Genomic DNA, 18,262 nt, shown 5'->3' on the forward strand with positions numbered 1-18,262 from the left:
GGAAAGTTTGCTACAAGAACAGATGGGGACGATAGATCTTCTCACATAACAAGTCCCAACTATGCAGTGTATAAAGCAAGCTACCACCATCTATGCAAATCCTATCTGCTACTTTAAATTTTGGCATGTAAGTGTGGAATTTTATGGATACAGCTTCTAAGGTGTCTCAAACTAAAGTCTCTTCCTTTGAAGTCTCAAAGCTTGAACCATTCTGTATTCAAATTTGAAAAAGTGGTATATATTTTTCTGCCTTAAAGCATCGAAAAAAGCTTTCATGGTGACTAAGAGAAATTGTTTTCATCTAAGTATTCTGTCAGCCTCTTAAGAGGGTGAGTCTATGGTCAGACAAAATAAAAAGAATTAGAATGCCTACTGGGTGTAGTATTTAAGCCATAGGGGTATGTGGGGGTTAACATGTACATCTTGAATTTCAAGAGAAGCAGCTGAGGTGAAAAGCATTAAAAGCTTCATCACGCAGAGAAGCATGACACTGTCATAGTCATGGTTTTATCTGGATTATTTGCTCAAGAGCTGGTGTTGAAATAATTTTAGCACGGTCTTAGATATATCAGATGTGCAACTCAGAAAGCTTAACTTTGTTAGTAGTATATGTGGAGAATGGAATAGAAATTAAAACTAGACCATTCTCCAAAAGTGTATTCTAACTGCCAAGGGTATTTTTTTCCTAAATCCATCTTCTAGAGGTAGAACCCCAAAAACTGAATTTTCACAAGTACTTTAGGGGACAAGGTATTAGTTGATGATTGTGACTTCATTTCCTATCAAATTAAAGGTCTTTTCAAAACTAAGGCTTAAAACTAATCCTAACTTTAGGAGCCAGTGCTGTTACTGTTTTTCACGCCATATGATGAGGGGTTAAGCTAATTAACTTCCAGCTTAGAAACCTTACACTGGCATCATCTCAAAAAACGTTGAATACAGATATACCTCGGTTCAAGAATTCACATGGAAATCTAAATTCATACAACAAATTGGAGAAATTCTTGTGCCCCTTTTCCATAAAACTATGATACCCTTGAACTTCACCTTTTTCATGGAAGAGGTTCTTCTGCCAATTCCAGCTTATCACCTATTTGTGCAAAACCAATTACAAAGAAATGAAATAGCGTAACAGCACTGGGCACTGTTTAAGGAATTTTTATTAAAGCAAGAATTTTATAATCCAAATTACATTTCCTTGCTCAGTTATCAATTCTGTTATTTAAAACAGAAGTGACATTCTGAGCTATTCCACAGTAAAGAATTACAAAATTAAAGAAAGGAATGCTTTAAATTTTTGTACTTTGCTGAAAATTCTTTTTCCCAGGGTCTATAAAACATTAATTTGTTTTTATATTTTACTATTTTTTTGGGTTTTTTTGTTGTTTTTAAATCAATAAGTAATCTAGGACTAGCATTACGTTTGCTAGACCTGGCATTTGCTCGGTACATAAGGTTCAAAGTTTCCTTTCCTTTTTTTATTTATTTTATATTTTGCAATGTTTTTTTTCCATAATGTTTAAGTTTTTCGATGTTTAGATATTTTTCTTCGGTGAAGCACAAGTTTCTTTTCGTGGTCCCTGATCAATCTGTGAATGCAGGGAGAAAAAAAATGTAATCAAACTTGCCAAGAGGCTAGGATCATTATAATCATTACATAAAGTGACAGGGCTGCTAGTTATTACTACACTGGCAATCATACAACAATATGTAAACGTATCAAACATAACACTGCAAATTTAAAGTGTATAGCACGCAAATGGCCAAGTACCAACAACAAAACAAAATGACCAATACTGGCACTTGCAGTAGCAAATTTAAAGCCCATGGCCAAATTCAGTCTGCAGCCTGTTTCTTGTAAAGTTTTATTGGCACCCGGACACAACTATTCATTTATGTAATGTCTAGGAGTTCTTTCACACTAAAACTGTAATAATTACAACATAGACAACATGGCCCACAAATCCTTAAGTATTTCCTATCTGGTCCTTTACAGAAAAGCTTTGCCCAATCTCTGGTCTGGGCTACACAGCTCCATTACCCCATTTCTTGGAAGTAATGAAGGATAAGAGTGCAGGCCCTGGGCAACTGTCAGTATTGCAACCCAAGGAAAGGTATAAGCTATGAAAGTCCTGGAAGAGTAAGTACACAAAAAAGCCAAGCCCATTTAATACAAATTATAATACAAACGTTTGAAGGTGCTTGGATTTCAAAATTCAAGTCAAAACCAGGCTAACAGGTAAAATTTCTTTTAGTTTCTATTTCTACTTCTTTTTGAAAAGTTAGCAATACAACATGTGTATTAATGGTAAAATGAATTTCTGTAAAATATGCTCAAACTGATAAAAACAAGCTTAAACCAATAAACCCAGGGAGGAACACTCACTTTAAACAGTTGGAACACCAGTGGCACTGTTAACTGCTTTCTGGGCAGCCTCTTTCGCTTGGTGGGCTTGTAGTACAGCTACAGCTTCATCAACCTAAAAAAACAACAAACTGGCTCTGAAAAGGAGTAACTAGAAGAATTTCAAATTCACAACAACATATAAATGTCCAACAAAGGCAAACTAAACTCCTTTCCTCATATGCAAGTGGAAAGAACTGCTTTCAAAACAAAACAAAAGGGACGCCTGGGTGGCTCAGTTGGTTAAGCCTCCCGCATCGGGCTCCCTGCTCAGGAGGGAGCCTGCTTCTCCCTCTGCCTGCCGCTCCCCCCTGCTTGTGCTCTCTCTCTCTCTGATAAATAAATAAAATCTTTAAAAAAAAAACAAAACCATTTCAACTGTATCCATATCCTTTGGGGTTCCACTCCACCACTATTCTAGAATTATGAACCCTCTTGCACTTCTTCCTCTCTCACCAAAACTGCCCCCAAAGTTGAGAAACAATGGCAAACATCTCTCTCCTCACAAACAGCAGCACAGAAGCTGGAGGGGAAACCAAGCTCTGTCTTTGCCTAGCTGTGTGAACACAGGGTACATCTTCAACCCCCAATTACTTGTTTCCCCATCTAGATTACAAAATGGGGATAACAGCACCATAGGTGGTGGTGGTGATTAGAATTTATAAAACTCAGAACTGTACATGATTTATATAAAGCACTTAGTAATGTTCAAGTTTCTACAAAAAGCCCTGGAATACATAGTATAAGAGGCTGTTAGATAAATGACAAATTTAAATTACTTTAGAACGGAGAGACTCTGGAGACTCAAGCATATGAAGAAGTTCTGAATTATCAATCTCCAACAACATGCCAGTGATTTTACCAGCAAGAGTAGGGTGCATGGCTTGAATTAGAGGAAAGAGCCGTTCACCTAGGAACAAAAACACAAAATTCCTTCAGTCAGAAGTGTAAAGACATCCACCATTATTAGAACTAGGGTGAAGAACCTGACTTTTGTATATAGCAAATAGATCCTAACCCCAAACCCACCATTTTGATAGTTAAAAACTGATTAAGATCTACCACAAGGCAATGAAATTGTTAATTCTGTGCTTGACGTTTCTTTTTCATTTACTTCAAATTCCCTCCTCCAAAAATGTAGTGGGATCCATGGCAAATAATGCCCTATTATCCTAGTCATCAAAAGCCAAGTATTTAATTAAAAGCCTGGAACACTACTAAGAAGTTTAGCAGACATGCCAGTTCAGACCAATCCTGTAACCTTAGGCCTACTTTTGTACCTAAAAATGATAGCTAAGTATCTTCCCCATTTTCTAGTCTCTCTGTAACTGACTAGGTGGGACAAAGGCACTTACCCAACATTTGCTTTTGCTCTTGAGGAGGGGCAGATGCCAACATGGAAGCAGTCAAAGGCTCCTGACCTTGTACATGAACAGCAGGCTAGAAAAAAACAGGAATTTTCCTAAGTTTAAAGTACAGAAGTAGGGGTGTCTGGGTGGCTCAGTCAGGCATCCAACTCTTGATTTCAGCTCAGGACATGATCTCAGGGGGGTGAGATCGAGCTCTGTGTCAGGTTCCGTGCTCAGGAGGGAGTCTGTTTGGGATTTGCTCTCTCCCTCTCCCCACCTCAAATTGCTTTAAAAAATTCTTTTAAGTCCAGAAGTAATGGCACGTACTCACTAGAAAAAAAAAATCACTAAATGATGAAGACTGCACTCTAAACATGAATAGGAGAAGCTGAGTCCCTCAGAAGTACAGACCAAGGTAGTCTTTTCTACCCGGAGTATTCTTTTGAGCTCTATTTCTATTATGTTCATGACAGTTTGGGTCTCGGGGGTCAAAAAAAAGAGGGTGAGCTAAACCTCACAAACTGTATTTCACCCTTTCTTCCTTACAACTATGCTTAACAAAGCTCTCAAAGCACACAAATAATTCAGGGTAAGGAATGCTGAATGCCTACTTCCCACAGTAGAAGACATTTTTACATACAGTCAATTAATGGGACATCAATTAGCACAACGTTCTAGATAGCTTCAGCTCTCCTAATTGTCTTCAGCTTCTTTGACTGCAACCAAGGACTGCCATCTTTATACAGAAATTAAAGGCCTACCTGCTGCATGGTAACTTGTGGCTGTGCATTAAGATGCTGTTGAGGATTGCGAACTCCCGCAGCATACTTATACTGTGGAACGGTGCGGACAGCAGGTGCTGCCGCGGCAGCGGCCGCCGCAGGACGTGGCCCCATCGTCTGTGTTGATGTGTTAGCTAAAAAATAAACACGGGGTTTTGTACTTTTACCTTGCTTTTTCAAACTGGAAATCAATTTTCACGGAAAGTGTTAAGGCTTACCAACACGCTGTGTCGACATGACTCGTGGAACCTGGGAAGAAGCTGGTCTCATGGTACTAAATGGTGGTCTAGGAGCGGCTGGGCGGATAGCACCGGGCATATTTTGGAATGCTACATTTAAAGATATGAGAACACACATTAACTGGGAAAAAACGCACTGGAAGTGTTCAATGCTTTGTTGTAACAGCTGAGATTTGAACAAAGGAACGAAGAGTGACTAAATGCAAATATCGTGTTTTAAAGCTAAGTCTCTCACCTGCCATTTCCCCAGACTTCCCAGACCAGAGAATGAATACGTAAAAAAACATACATTCAGAAGAACAAGGACTTCTTACTCTCTGAACATGACACACAAACCTGGTTCCAAGTGCTGCTGCAACAGAGCACTGGGCCACAAGGCAAGGCTAAACATGCCAGGACTCTGATCCTCACACATGGAACAAGATTTTTTAAAACTACTGCCTAACCAAATATGAAATTAAGAGTTGGATCCATCCCCAAACTTATAAAAGAAAATCAAACCAGCATGGAAATTACTGTCTCAATAAGATAGGAAGGGTGAGGCATTTTAGGATTCTTCTTAAAAAATACGAGGATCCTGGTGGGAGGAACAGGGTGGCTGGGTGACTGACAGACACTGGGGAGGGTGTGTGCTATGGTGAGTGCTGTGAATTGTGTGAGACTGTTGAATCACAGACCCGTACCTCTGAAACAAATAATACATTATATGTTAAAAAAAAGCAGGAAGGGAAAAATGAAGGGGGGGAGAATTGGAGGGGGAGACAAAGCATGAGAGACTATGGACTCTGAGAAACAAACTGAGGGTTCTAGAGGGGAGGGGGGTGGGGGGCTGGGTTAGCCTGGTGATGGGTATTAAAGAGGGCACGTACTGCATGGAGCACTGGGTGTTATATGCAAACAATGAATCATGGAAAACTACATCAAAAACTAATGATGTAATGTATGGTGATTAACATAATAAAAAAAGGAAAAAAAAATACTAGGATCCCCAAAATGAACACCCATAAGCCTAAATTACGAAAAGCAACAGTTAATATACTGTTGAAATATAACAGCTAATCTATCTCACATATTTTTAGTCCAAATAATTCACAACCTTAATTAAAAACAAAAGGCTTACGATGAGGTCTGGCACCCTGAGCAGTCCAGCGAGGACTTGGTCTTAGTTGAGCAATTTGGCTAGGAGGATAGTATGCAGCACGGTTCTGAGTCTGTAGAAAGCAAACAGACGTATCATGTAATGAAAAAAAGCAATATTGCAGCTAGCTATATACTCTGAGAACATTCAGCAAGTCCTTACACTCAAAGCATTTTTTCAAGTTTAATCACAATTCACATGTTTCAATCTTAGGCCTTTATGGAGGGCACAGACACTAAAAATGACCAAAACTGAAAACCTGTATAAGGTTTTTATTCTCTTCTGAAACGTACCTGTGGGATAGCTGCCATGAAGTAACCTGAAGGAGGTGCTGGCTGGTAGGGGTTGATTACAGGATTGGGCACAGCTCTTACACTTGCCATTCTCTGCATATACTGGTTAGTGAGGTGAGCCTGGCGCTCTTCTTTGCGCTGAGCTAAAGCTACATACAATGGCTTGGTGGCCACAATTCTACCATTCATTTCTGTAACTGCTTTTGTGGCTTCTTCTGGGGAGGAGAAACATACAAAACCAAACCCTTTGCTGCGACCACCCTCCATCATAACCTATTAAAAGACAAAAAAAAAAAAGTTAATTCAATGACAGAATGAGGCTCTGAGAGCATTACTATTAACAATTCAGCTACTGACTCAAATAAGTAAACACTGTTAATGCTTTCATTTTTTTCCACAATTTGTCCTTAATACCTAAATATTAAGGGCAAGCTATACACACGCATCTCAGCCAAGCAAGAGAAAGTAAAGAGGTAGACATAAGACAGCAAATGTGCTAAGATTTTAGATTGTCAACAGAATATTAAGGTTTAAGTAATCTGAATGATACAACCAAGGCCCCTACTAAAATTTTAGCAATTCAAGTTGACAAGGTGCTTTACTATTCTTTAGTGGGGAAGGGGGAGCAGCTGAATCTTAGAACATCCACATTTCAAAATAAAAATTTCACATTCAAGACCAAAAGGGCCATAAATATTGGCCAGGAGGAAGCTTTCAAATACTGAAAAGATCTTCTAAAGGAGCAATGACGAGATGCAAAGAACTCAATAGCCCTGCAATATACATAAGCATGTTCTACAACTACATTCAACGGTATATGGTAGCACAGGACAAACAGGAAACAGTCCAATGACCTCACTTATAAGTGGAATCAAAACAAAACAACAAAAACCAACCAAAAACCAAAAAGAAAACTGAGCTCATGGTTGCTGGAGGCAGAGGGAGGTGAGCAGGGGAAATCAATTAAAAAGTACAAACTCCCAGCTATAAATTAAATCCTGGGAATGCAATTTTGTTAACTATGTATAGTGATGGATTATGATCATTTCACAACATATACAACACAAACCTCATTATGTTATACACCTGAATATGTCAATTGTACCTAAAACTAGACCCTAAAACATACCCACCCATGCAGTTATGGGAATTTAGTGTGTTAAAGTTAACATTTTAAAATAACACAGAAAAAATGGACTTTACATTATACAGTACACAGTACATTGAGACAACCGAGAATTAAGTCACATCTCTCATTCATATCACACTGAAAAATCAAATTGCCAAACAGATTCTGAATCTGAACATAAAATGCAAAAATATGGGGAAAGATGACAAAAAACTCCCGAAGTCCTAAGTTAAAGACTGGGAGAGAATATTTGCAATTGAAAAAAAAGGCTGACATACAATCTCTCCAATCAATAAAAAGACAACCAATCTAATATAAAAATATGCAAACAGGCAGAACTAGTCAACATATGAAAGGCAGGTCCACCACTGGAAAAGATGTATACCACTTTCTACTAAATTGACAAGACTAGCAGGAATTTGTCCAGCCTTCTGGGACAATTTGGTTGTATCACTTTTAAATATACCCACTAACCAGCTATTTTAATTCTAGAACTTTAGAAAAACTGGCATTTTTGCAAAGATATGTTTATTAGAATGGTGGGTCTAACAGTGGAAACACACAAAGCAACCCAAATGTTTATCAATATAGGTTACAGTAAAATAAGTTACGGTATATCTATATAATGAATACTCAGCACCTTAGGGGGGAAAAAAAAAAAAGCCTGAAATGAATGTATGTATCTAGACCTACTGTTAAGTAAAACTGCAAGTCACAGAATCTGTATAGTATGATCCTGGCCTTCTAAAAATTGTTTATACATCTACAAAGAGCATTTGGACAAACATGAAAGATTATCTGGGAAGGACACCCAAATGGGAGATATGGGAAATCACCTTTCACTTTTTACCTTTCTGCTTGATATTTTTTCTCAGCAAGCATTACTAACACAGGACCTCTTCCTCCAGAATAAACTCTTGCCAAATTTTCACATCCTTGCCACCAAGGTGTGATATTATGATCCAAAAAGGACTTTAAAAACTGATGCACAATATTCAACTTCAACAACTTTCAGGGAACACACTAAGGGTAAAGACACCCAGGAGTAAATTCTAGCAATACTCCAAGTACTCAAAAGCATAGGCTAAAACACAAGGTAACCCCATCTCTTCATTTTTATTTGTATTCATCTAGCATGCCCCTAACATTTCCTATCACAGAAGCTTCCTTAATCAAGTTGCCAGGAAAAGATGAGTAGGAAGATCAGCCACGAGGTCATTCCGGAGCACTGAATTTTAATTTTTCCTGTACTCTTGAGAATCTGACTGAAGTTTTAGACGCTCCTACCATACCCCAAAATACATATGCACAAAGCTTTACATACAGAGAATTCTTGGACCATGGACATCAGAAAAAAACACCTGGAACAGAGGTTCTTAAATCAAAATCCCAGAATTCAGAATAGAATCGTACTACTGTAATTCTTCATTTTTGATTTCAAGTGAAAGAAAATCTATCTTTACTGCTAGGGGACTTAAAAGTTTGACTCCCCAGAATGAATTGTGTAACTGAATATAAATTTGCCCGATAACAATTATAGTTCCGTAATAAATTGCCACTTTTAACCAGGAAAATAGTTGAAAAGAGTAGAACAATGCATATTATGTGAGGATCAATCACTAACTATGGTCAATGAATGCAGCCTTCCTCAGGAAGAATTCAGAACTCATCCCCTGCAAAAAATAAACCATCAAGGCTACAACATCTACTTCAAATTTGAATGTCTGTGAACAATGAAGCAAAAACTTGATTTCCAGAAAAGGAAGGAAAAAAAAAAGACTGACTCTTTTGGAAGAAAAAAAAACAAACCTATGTGACTATTCATTTTACAAAATAAGAAAAATACTCTGGCATATTAATGTGAAATTTACATATGCATTATCAATGGGCATGAATATTCCCCAAATCTTAAAATACCATATGCTTTACCTTTGCACTAGTGATTGTACCAAAAGGAGAAAACTCTTTCCGGAGACGTTCATCATCAATACCATCATCAAGATTTTTCACATAAAGGTTAACACCCTAAAAAAAAGAAAAAGAAACTGTAGAAAAAGAAAAAGAAAACCACAGTGGTACTTAGGCACACTTCCTAGTATTTTTATCCCATGTTTCTTCTCCTTTCCCCCTCACAAACCCTCCAGTTACCTGGCAGTAACTGAAATGAACGTAAAATAGGTTTCCTCATCCCTGTCTTATTTTGCTTGTCAATTAAAAATGAACCTGGTATCTGGTGATCCTATCTTGCTTCATCTGTTCAAATTTGCGCTTAAGTTCCGTCTGCCGTTCCACTTTTTTCTGAGCTCGACCAACGTAAATTTGTTTTCCATTGAGCTCCTTTCCATTCATCTCATCCACAGCCTTATAGAAATCACAGAAATTTTAATTACTAACTTGCAGTAGAGAAATTCATTTCTTTATCAAGAAATTGTGTTAGGTTATGAATGCTAAACATGGACCCTTCATAAAAACTTGGCTTCAATGTTTTGGGAATATAAATTCCCAATTTATACCCCCAAAACTAATACACAAAATGCAAGTAGTTCAAAAGAATACATGTAAGATAGCCAATGTAATGCATGTACATTTCAGTATGAGAGCAAGGAAACCTATCATCTCCCTTATAAAATACAGGAAATTCATACTATCTTTAGTTAGTATATTTGAGTCTTACTTTCTGTGCATCTTCATGCCTTTCGAAGCTTACAAATCCAAAACCTTTGGATTTTCCACTTTCATCAGTCATTACTTTCACACTTAAGGCAGGTCCTAAAAAAATTTTTTTAAATGATTCAAAGGTATTCCACACAACATTTAGTTTATACATTTTAAATTTCGACACACAAAAACAAAGCCATGAAAAAAATAAAAATTAAAAAATAGTCTCTTCAAAGACCTTGTATTTCTACTAAGAAGCTAAGTACTCTATTCCCTGAAACACTTCTCCCTCCATTTAAGGAGGTACATGTGTTAGACCATTGTGAAGGATGAAATTTTATTCTTAGTGCAAAACAGATTTGCTTTTTTTTAGCCAACAATTTAATTTTTTGACATCAGAATTAAGAAATAAGATTTTCTTAACCCTTGGCCCATCTGACTTTCAATTGAGAGTGGAGGGAACACAGGGTTTGACCTTTGGCAAAACACAGTATTACTTGGAGGAAGTAGCACATATTTGAAGACACATGCCCCAATCCTCCCAAGTGAAAAAGACACTTAACTGAGGTGGGTATTATCTCAGGTAGGTGGGGCCAGAAAAGGTTAAAAAGCATATTTCATTACAGAGAATATGGAAGATATATGGGCACAGATAGATTGTTTCTTTTGAATGTACCTCTAGTTCTAAAGCTGTACTTCCAACCTCTATGAGAAATAGCCAAAAAAATATTTGACAAATTTACATATTGGTGGTCACCTCACATAGCATTACTCATTTGGGATCATTGATTAACAATATTCAACTTTAGAAACAGCTTCTAATTAAAAAAGACAGATGAAATATACAAAACCAGTCACTAAAGAGAATTTGGAGTAAGATGCAAGACACAATTTATCTTGTGTGAAAGGGCAAGTTTTTTGCCCAAAGAGTGGAGGGTTCAATGTGGCATGCCAGATCGGCAATAAGGTATTAGATTTTCTAATTCTGTACCATTTGAGGTGCTCAAAAAAAAAAAGCCACCTACTTAGTAAGTTCAACAAATGATAAGGGAAAAGCAAATCACCTGCAAAAGCGTTCAATTTAAAGTTCATCTTCTGATCAGTTACAGCTATCTAAAGTGAGGCTGCTTACACTTCACGGATTTAAAATTTAATTAAGTTAATTTGAAATGCAAGGAACAAATTAAGATCCCATGGATTCAGAAGGCCATCCCAAGGAGATATCACGGGAATCAGGATCTCTGGCTTTGTCTTTGAATGTCATTGTTTCAAATTGCTCAAACATGAGGTTTTTAAGACTGGCCAAATACCCTAAAGCTGGCCAGCTTTCCTGTCCCATAACTAAAGACTGCATTCCAACCCAAGTTGGCTGTGTCATGTGCATGCCTCTGATGGGATGGGATCTGTAAGTGCATAAATCCAGCACAATTTTTTACTGTAGCATAACCTTTTAAAATCTGTTCCAATTAGGCAGTCATACCTTACTGTGCTAATACAACACTATTAACCTTTATTTATATACTACTTTGTAGTATAATGGACTATCAGTAGTTTAATCCAGATAATGACAATTATTTTTAAATACCGTATTAAGTTCATTTCATTCACTTTAGTATAAAGTATTAGCCAAAACTAATGTTGAGCAATTACTCAGAACTTTGAGTGTAAAAATTTAATTCAGACACATTACCAAACTTGCCAAAGAGATCCTTAAGGCGCTCATCATCCATATCTTCTCCAAAATTCTTGATGTAAACATTGGTGAACTCTTTTGCCCTAGCTCCGAGTTCTGCTTCTCGTTCTTTACGAGACTTAAATCGTCCAACAAATCTAATAAAATATGTAAGGACTATAAAATTAGGTTCTATTTTATTAAGTTCAGATTAATTAAGCCTGATGGTTGATTTTGTAACTGTTACTGATAATTTCAGAATCTCGAATAAAGAGCACAGTAAAAACAAGTGCCTGAAGTGAAAAAATGGAAGCATAAAATAAGAACAAACCTCTTAACTACAAGAAAAAAGGAAGCATTTTTCTTCATACACACTTCCCTCCCTTCCTTCTAGCTAACCCAGGGTTAAAGAGATCATGCCTATCAATATAAATGAGTGGGAGTAACACACGAACCATGCCAAGGAAAAGACATAAAAGCTTTCATCGTTGCTATTTCAAAGTGGCCCTTGCACATCGTTTGTGATCTCCTAAAATGGAAATTTAAACTTCTGAATTCTGTACTCTTAACACATAACAGCTTGGCAAATTTTCTCTGCAGCATGATCAACTAAATGTTTTAAAAATTTAGTTTTCCCCTAATATAAAAGTAGTACATGTCATTAAAGACTATTGTAATAGACAGTAAAGTAAAAAACCATCTTCCATGATACCACCCAAATCATGACCAACTTTTCCTAAGTCTTTTTGTTTTAATGCAGATACCTGTGATTTTATTCCTTAACCTTCCCCACCCCACCCATACTGTGGTGCTTCTCCATGCTATTAGCTTTACAAACGTTCTCAATAAGAACATACTATTCCATTGTGGGTATCACAACTTTATGCTTTTGTTAATAATGCTGGAACTTAATGAGCCTTTCCGTTATATGTTCTTACAATAGAGTCGCAGAAATCATGATAGTTCAAAAGGCATAGAAATGACCTTAAGTTTATATATACAATCAAACTGTTTTCCAAAAGGGTTATACTATTTTATACTCAAAACAGCAATAAGTTAAGTCTTTATTTAATAATCTAGACCCCCACCAATGCTGGACATTCTTCCCCGTCCCCAAACACATTGATAGACAAACTGTAAGATATTTTCATCTTCTAATACTAATGATGCTCAATATTTCTCTCAAAGATGTACTATTAAAAAAAAAAAGGATGTACTACTTCTAACAATTAGCATTTGTAAACATTGTTCACATTGAGGAACTGCTGGTTTCTTACACTTATTTGAGTTCTTTACACATTACAAAGTCTTTCCTTAATCATGCAGTGACACAAAATTCAAATAGGTAACACCATGTGCGTAATGATCCCTCCATGTACAGATTGACCACAGCACTTAATGAAGTGATTTATAAGAACCACACCTTAAGAGTGATGCAGTGGAGTTGTAAGAAAAACCAATCCCAACTCAGATATTTTATAAGATGACCTTACAGCTGAATTTGTCTAGATAATTAAACAAAATCCACTGGCACTAACGATAAAAAATTTTAGATTTCTTTGGGCTCATAAAATCTTAATTTTATAACCTGCAGCAGAAATAGTCTCATAGGTTTTATCAGTGCCATTATATAAAAAGTTTGCAACTTTTAAAAAAAAGTTTATCTCAGGATAGATTAATGATGAAGATTTCTGGTTTAATTCTACTTTACTTTTAAATGGGTGAAGGAAGGTGAAAAGGTAAAACAAACAACAAGTCCATCAATAAATTGTAGTAGTGGGATGCCTGGGTGGCTCAGTCGGTTAAGCGTCTGCCTTCGGCTCAGGTCATGATCCCAGCGTCCTGGGATCAAGTCCCACATCGGGCTCCTTGCTTGGCAGAGAGCCTGCTTCTCTCTCTACCTGCTCTGCCTGCCGCTCCCCCCGCTTGTGCTCTGACAAAAAAATAAATAAAATCTTAAAATAAATAAATAAATAAATTGTAGTAGTATGGCCAAGTAAAGAGCCAACTTAGATTCTGAATTTAGACCACTGGGTTTATATCCCAGCTTATCTGTTGAACCATCATGTAAATACATTTAGCCTCAGTTTCCTCAAATATAAAATGGGTCAATGACTACGTCAGGAATTATGATTAAAAGTTTCTGTCTAGATTCCTAGTTTTTCAACTATGCACTTATTTTGAAAAAGCTTTGTATCTCAGTATACTTATCTTCTTTTTCTTTTTCACTTGAATGTTGACCAATTGTATTAATTCACTGTTATTCGTATGTTACAACAAACAAGGAGAAAACACAATGATAAAATCTACCAAGATGTGGTTTATTATTTTCACTCCAGCTGAATCTCTTTAACAGCACAAATGTATTAACTTGTAAAATGAATTGATTTGGACTATTAAAAACAGATTTGAAATATGATTAACTATTTATACTTACACTTTGCGATCATTTAGAAGCATCCCGTTCATTTTTTCAATAGCTCTTTCAGCTGCTTCCTGTGTCTCAAAATGTACAAATCCATAACCTTTGGAACCATTTTCATCACAAACCACCTAGGGAAAAATGGATACCAATTTTTCATTACTTGCTATTGATTTAGCATTTTTTCCAGTGTTCAGAGAGAACTTGTCAGCCTCCTAGCCTGGGTATTTGGGAAATAAAACTACCATTAACAGACAGCATGGTTGCTCTTTTAAGGAATAACTACAAGAAGGTAAAACACTGTAAATGTTTACCTGTCACATTTTTGCTTACCTTACATGAAAGGATGTTACCAAAAGCAGAAAATGTATCATACAGTGCTTTATTATCAATGGATTTGTCCAAATTTTTAATGAATATGTTGCCCACTCCACTTTTGCGAAGTGATGGATCACGCTGAGACCACATGATGCGTACTGGCTTGCCCTTTATAACATCAAAATTCATGGTGTCCAAAGCACGCTCCGCTGCAAGAAAGACATGTTCAGAGTATTACTTCAAAACATTTATAGGCCACTAAAAATTATATAAATTATTATGGGGAAAGTGGTTGGGCACACAGTCCCTCTACCTCTTTAAATTTCAAGATTGCTGGACCTTACCTCACACTAGTCTAGATTTAAATTGTATAATGCTAAAAAAGACAATTACCAGAAACCTCAAACTTCCCATGTTAACAGATGACATATCACCAATGTATTTCTGAAACATCTTTTCCTTTAACTATCATAAATTTAAAATCTCCTTTTGGTTCCTAGTCAACATAAAATCAAGATACCCCTTCACATACAATTTGCTTAATGAGCAATATAAAAGATATTAAGTAATTGTAAATTATCCAGACTTAAGAGCTTTTAGATTTTAAGCATTTTAACTTCTTCCCTTATTACTTGTCAAAATCAATCTTTTCATTGCTTACCACAGCCAATATTCTACAAAAATTAGTCCATTTAAAAATAAATAGATAAAAGTCCCTGGATTTTGGGAGCTGGGTGATTTCAGTGACTCATGGCACAACTTCCTATTACTATGTAAAAAAAAAAAAAAAAAGAAAGATTATATCCATTCGGATCAAGATTTTAATCAGGCCCTCAAAAATTTAATGTGAGGTTGGGCATACTTAGCTGTATAATGAATACAGAAATTTTGCAGTATCAGGCCTATATAATATTCACAATTCACTCATTAAAGCTTTCTTGACATATAAAACCACTTTTATCTTCAGTCATTGATTTACTTAAGAACTGATCAGTTAATCAATTATTTCTGCACAGTGCTAGAAAATTTCAAAATCTACCCTATGATTTCAGGGTCTATGAAGGATTGAATTATGTGCATCTCTACCATGAAGCACTTATTAAATAATTTGAGACTTTCCATGGAAAAATATATTCTTAAGTAAAAAACATTAGTTCTAAGAGGGAAAAAGCATAGTCCATTTGAAGCCCTGAAACACCAATTTCCAAAAATTCCATGCCAATGTAACTGTAAAGTTATTGAGAGGACAAATTTTCCGGCCACTTCTTTTTATAAATGAAAGCTCCAGTTTCTAGAAGATAGTGACAATCAGCTGTCAGCTCATTATCAACTGACCACACCTACTCAGCTCCCCTAGTTTTTTAGCTGACTTTGCCCGAGCGTCTTTTGAATGAGTCACCTCTTCCTGTAAATTGGAAACTGGTCACTTTCAGGAGCTATTCTACGCGTCCATCAATGTTACAGTAAATAGGTAAAGAGAAAACCACTGAAAAAAGTATTTGGCAAGACGGTAATTTGTACATATAGAAACCAAACAAATCTAATATGAAAAAAATGCTATCTTCTTTTGAGCAGTTACAGAACTGGTCTACTGGTATAGACTGAGAATACATACAGTGTACTGTAACCATGGTAACCTGAAGTTCAACTTTTCAAATCACAAGAAATTTAAAAAATTGGGTTTTGTTTTAAAATTGTTAAGCTTTCTTGGAAAGAATAACAGCCACTTCCAAAAGTTACATTTTATGGTCTTTAGGATTTGTTCAAGTTTTCTGTCAACTTCAGATTATGATTACCTGTCCCAAAGTTATCCTCCCTAATCTTTAGCTTTCATTCAGTGGTAAATCTCATCCAGAGTTGGGAAAAATTGTTATGGAGTGACATTTGGAGCCACTGCTTACAGAGCAAAAGGGCAGGAAACCTGCAGTGCAGTTTTACAACTTCTGGCTCTGTGTCACTCAACAGTAGTATGCCTACCCCAAATCTTGATATTAACTTTACCTACTGAAAAGCTATCATTAAGTAACTTCAGTTCTACTGAACTAGAATTAAGTTCGAGTGAACTTAATTAAAAATTTAAAAGTAAATTCCTTATATTCTATGTTAGTTGACATGTATTCAAGCAGCTTGGGGGAAAAAAGCAAAATTGGGCCATAAAATTGAGTGAATCTGACTTTTGGAAGTCAACTGATCCAAATACAAAAGAAAATCCTGGCAACTCATCACGCCACATATCTGTTTGCCAAATTTTGTTTTTTGTGAACCGTTTAACTTCAAAATAAAAAGATAAGGTTAGCCACATTTTTTCCTCCATGAATTTCAAACTTACTCTGTTATTTTGTTCAATTCCCCATGATGTACGGATTTTCTCGACCACTTTAAAAATTAAAGGAACCTTTACTACTTGAATGCCATTAAGTATAATGGTCCAGTCCACACTACACTCGAAGTTTGCAGCCAAAATTGGTGAATACGTTTTTTTTTAAGGAAAACCTCTCAAAAGCACAGAACTATTTGAGAAGGGAAAATATATTCTGAATTACCAGTATTACGAATCTAATTTGGATAAAAAAACTGAAATAATCTACACTGCCTGAGAAAACAGTGTATTTCAAAAGGGTCATCCTCCACATCCTCTGCTCCCACCACCCTGTTACTATTAGTGAGAAACGCCTGAACTCGGGGAAAACCCCAAATGCGCGTCTCACTGGTAATTTACATTTCTAGAGCCATCGGTTACTGACAAGTTATTAAGAATGCAATCAGAAACCTGAGGACCACCACATCACCAAATTAACTTTATTCTAAGGCCCTGTGGCTCCCCCAGGCGATTGGGCCAGTAGCAGAAACAGGCCTCGGGCCTGTGAGGTTACAGGGTTCAACACGTGGTATTTTTCGAGCACCGAATCGCACTTCCTCCGCGTCCTGGGGCGCCGGCAAGAGCCCGGGGTGGTGCGAGCGCCTCCACCTATTACCAGAGAAAGGGGCTCGGCTCCCGACGCCCCAGAATCCCGCGGCTACTGGCGGGAGCGCGGTGTAAGAACCCAATCTCACCCACCCTCCCGGCGCGTCATCACCCTAAAGTTTGAGAGCGGCTGAGGCCGAGAAAATGGTCGCAGAGGAGGAAGTGGCCAGGCGTGCGGCTGCCGGCAGCGCGGCTCCCCGCGGGCACGGGGAGCAGGGGTCCCGGCGCCTGAGCCTCTCCCCGCCGGCCCTCAGGGGGTGACATGCCCTCCCGCCCCCTTCCCGGGGCCCGCCGGCCTAGCCCGCCCGCCGCCGCCTGCGCCTCATGGCCGCCCGCCCGCCCGCCCGCCGGGCCCGGCTCTCACCGTCCGCCGGCTGCTGGAAGTTCACATACGCGTAGCCCAAGGAGCGGCGGGTGATCATGTCCCTGCAGACCCGGATGGAGAGGATGGGCCCGGCCGGGCTGAACTTCTCGTAGAGCATCGCCTCGGTCACGTCGGGGTGTAGGTCCCCCACGTAGAGCGAGGCCATGGGGTAGCTAGGGGCGCTGGGGTTCATCTCGGCACGGCTGCCCGCAGGGCCACAGGCCGCGACCTTTCCGTGAGAGGAGGAGAGCGAGTGCTGGGGCCGGGGGCCGGAGCCGGGGGGAGGGGAGCGGGGGCAAGCGCAGAGGGACAAAAATCAACCGGAATCGAAAACTACTCAACGGCCGCAGAACGGGGTCGATCGGCTGCCGCTAGCTGCTGGCTGTTGGCTGCCGGCTGGGAAGCGAGGGTGGCGGTGTCGGGTCCGGGCAGCGGGAAGGCCTCGGTCTCTTGGTTCCTTCTTGGAGCTGCTGCGGGGCCGCGGGCGGGCGGGTCGGTCTCGGCTGCTTCACCGGGTTATTTTATAAAA

At 38.3% G+C, this 18,262-nt stretch overlaps 1 protein-coding gene across 2 annotated transcripts; it reads right to left on the minus strand.

Moving 5' to 3' along the window:
- Positions 1–1,142: 1,142 nt before the first annotated feature.
- PABPC1 (poly(A) binding protein cytoplasmic 1) lies at positions 1,143–18,243 on the minus strand. 2 transcript variants are annotated; one of them, XM_081816315.1, is made up of 15 exons: positions 17,734–18,243; positions 14,420–14,613; positions 14,102–14,217; positions 11,692–11,822; positions 10,009–10,103; positions 9,558–9,695; positions 9,264–9,359; positions 6,206–6,478; positions 5,895–5,985; positions 4,754–4,864; positions 4,515–4,669; positions 3,760–3,844; positions 3,184–3,314; positions 2,387–2,480; positions 1,143–1,589 (listed from the first exon to the last, which is right to left on the minus strand). In XM_081816315.1, exons 1-14 carry the CDS (start codon positions 17,924–17,926, stop codon positions 2,388–2,390), a joined length of 1,902 nt encoding a protein of 633 aa, XP_081672441.1. In that variant the 5' UTR covers positions 17,927–18,243; the 3' UTR covers positions 1,143–1,589; position 2,387. The 2 variants fall into 2 exon arrangements, with proteins under 2 accessions (XP_081672441.1, XP_081672440.1); XM_081816314.1 differs by having other exon boundaries at positions 11,683–11,822; positions 17,734–18,242.
- Between the last annotated feature and the right edge of the window lie 19 nt (positions 18,244–18,262).

This window comes from Leptonychotes weddellii, chromosome 4 (assembly GCF_054177405.1).
Source record: "Leptonychotes weddellii isolate Sample4059 chromosome 4, ASM5417740v2, whole genome shotgun sequence".
NCBI classification, from domain to species: Eukaryota; Metazoa; Chordata; class Mammalia; order Carnivora; family Phocidae; genus Leptonychotes; species Leptonychotes weddellii.

Excerpts from the sequence above, each read along its gene's own strand:
- PABPC1 (XM_081816314.1), bottom strand. The coding sequence starts at position 17,926 with ATGAACCCCAGCGCCCCTAGCTACCCCATGGCCTCGCTCTACGTGGGG. Across the intron at positions 6,479-9,263 it reads GTACAATCACTAGTGCAAAG|GTTATGATGGAGGGTGGTCG; the intron begins GTAAAGCATATG and ends GTCTTTTAATAG. Across the intron at positions 4,670-4,753 it reads CATGTCGACACAGCGTGTTG|CTAACACATCAACACAGACG; the intron begins GTAAGCCTTAAC and ends TTTATTTTTTAG.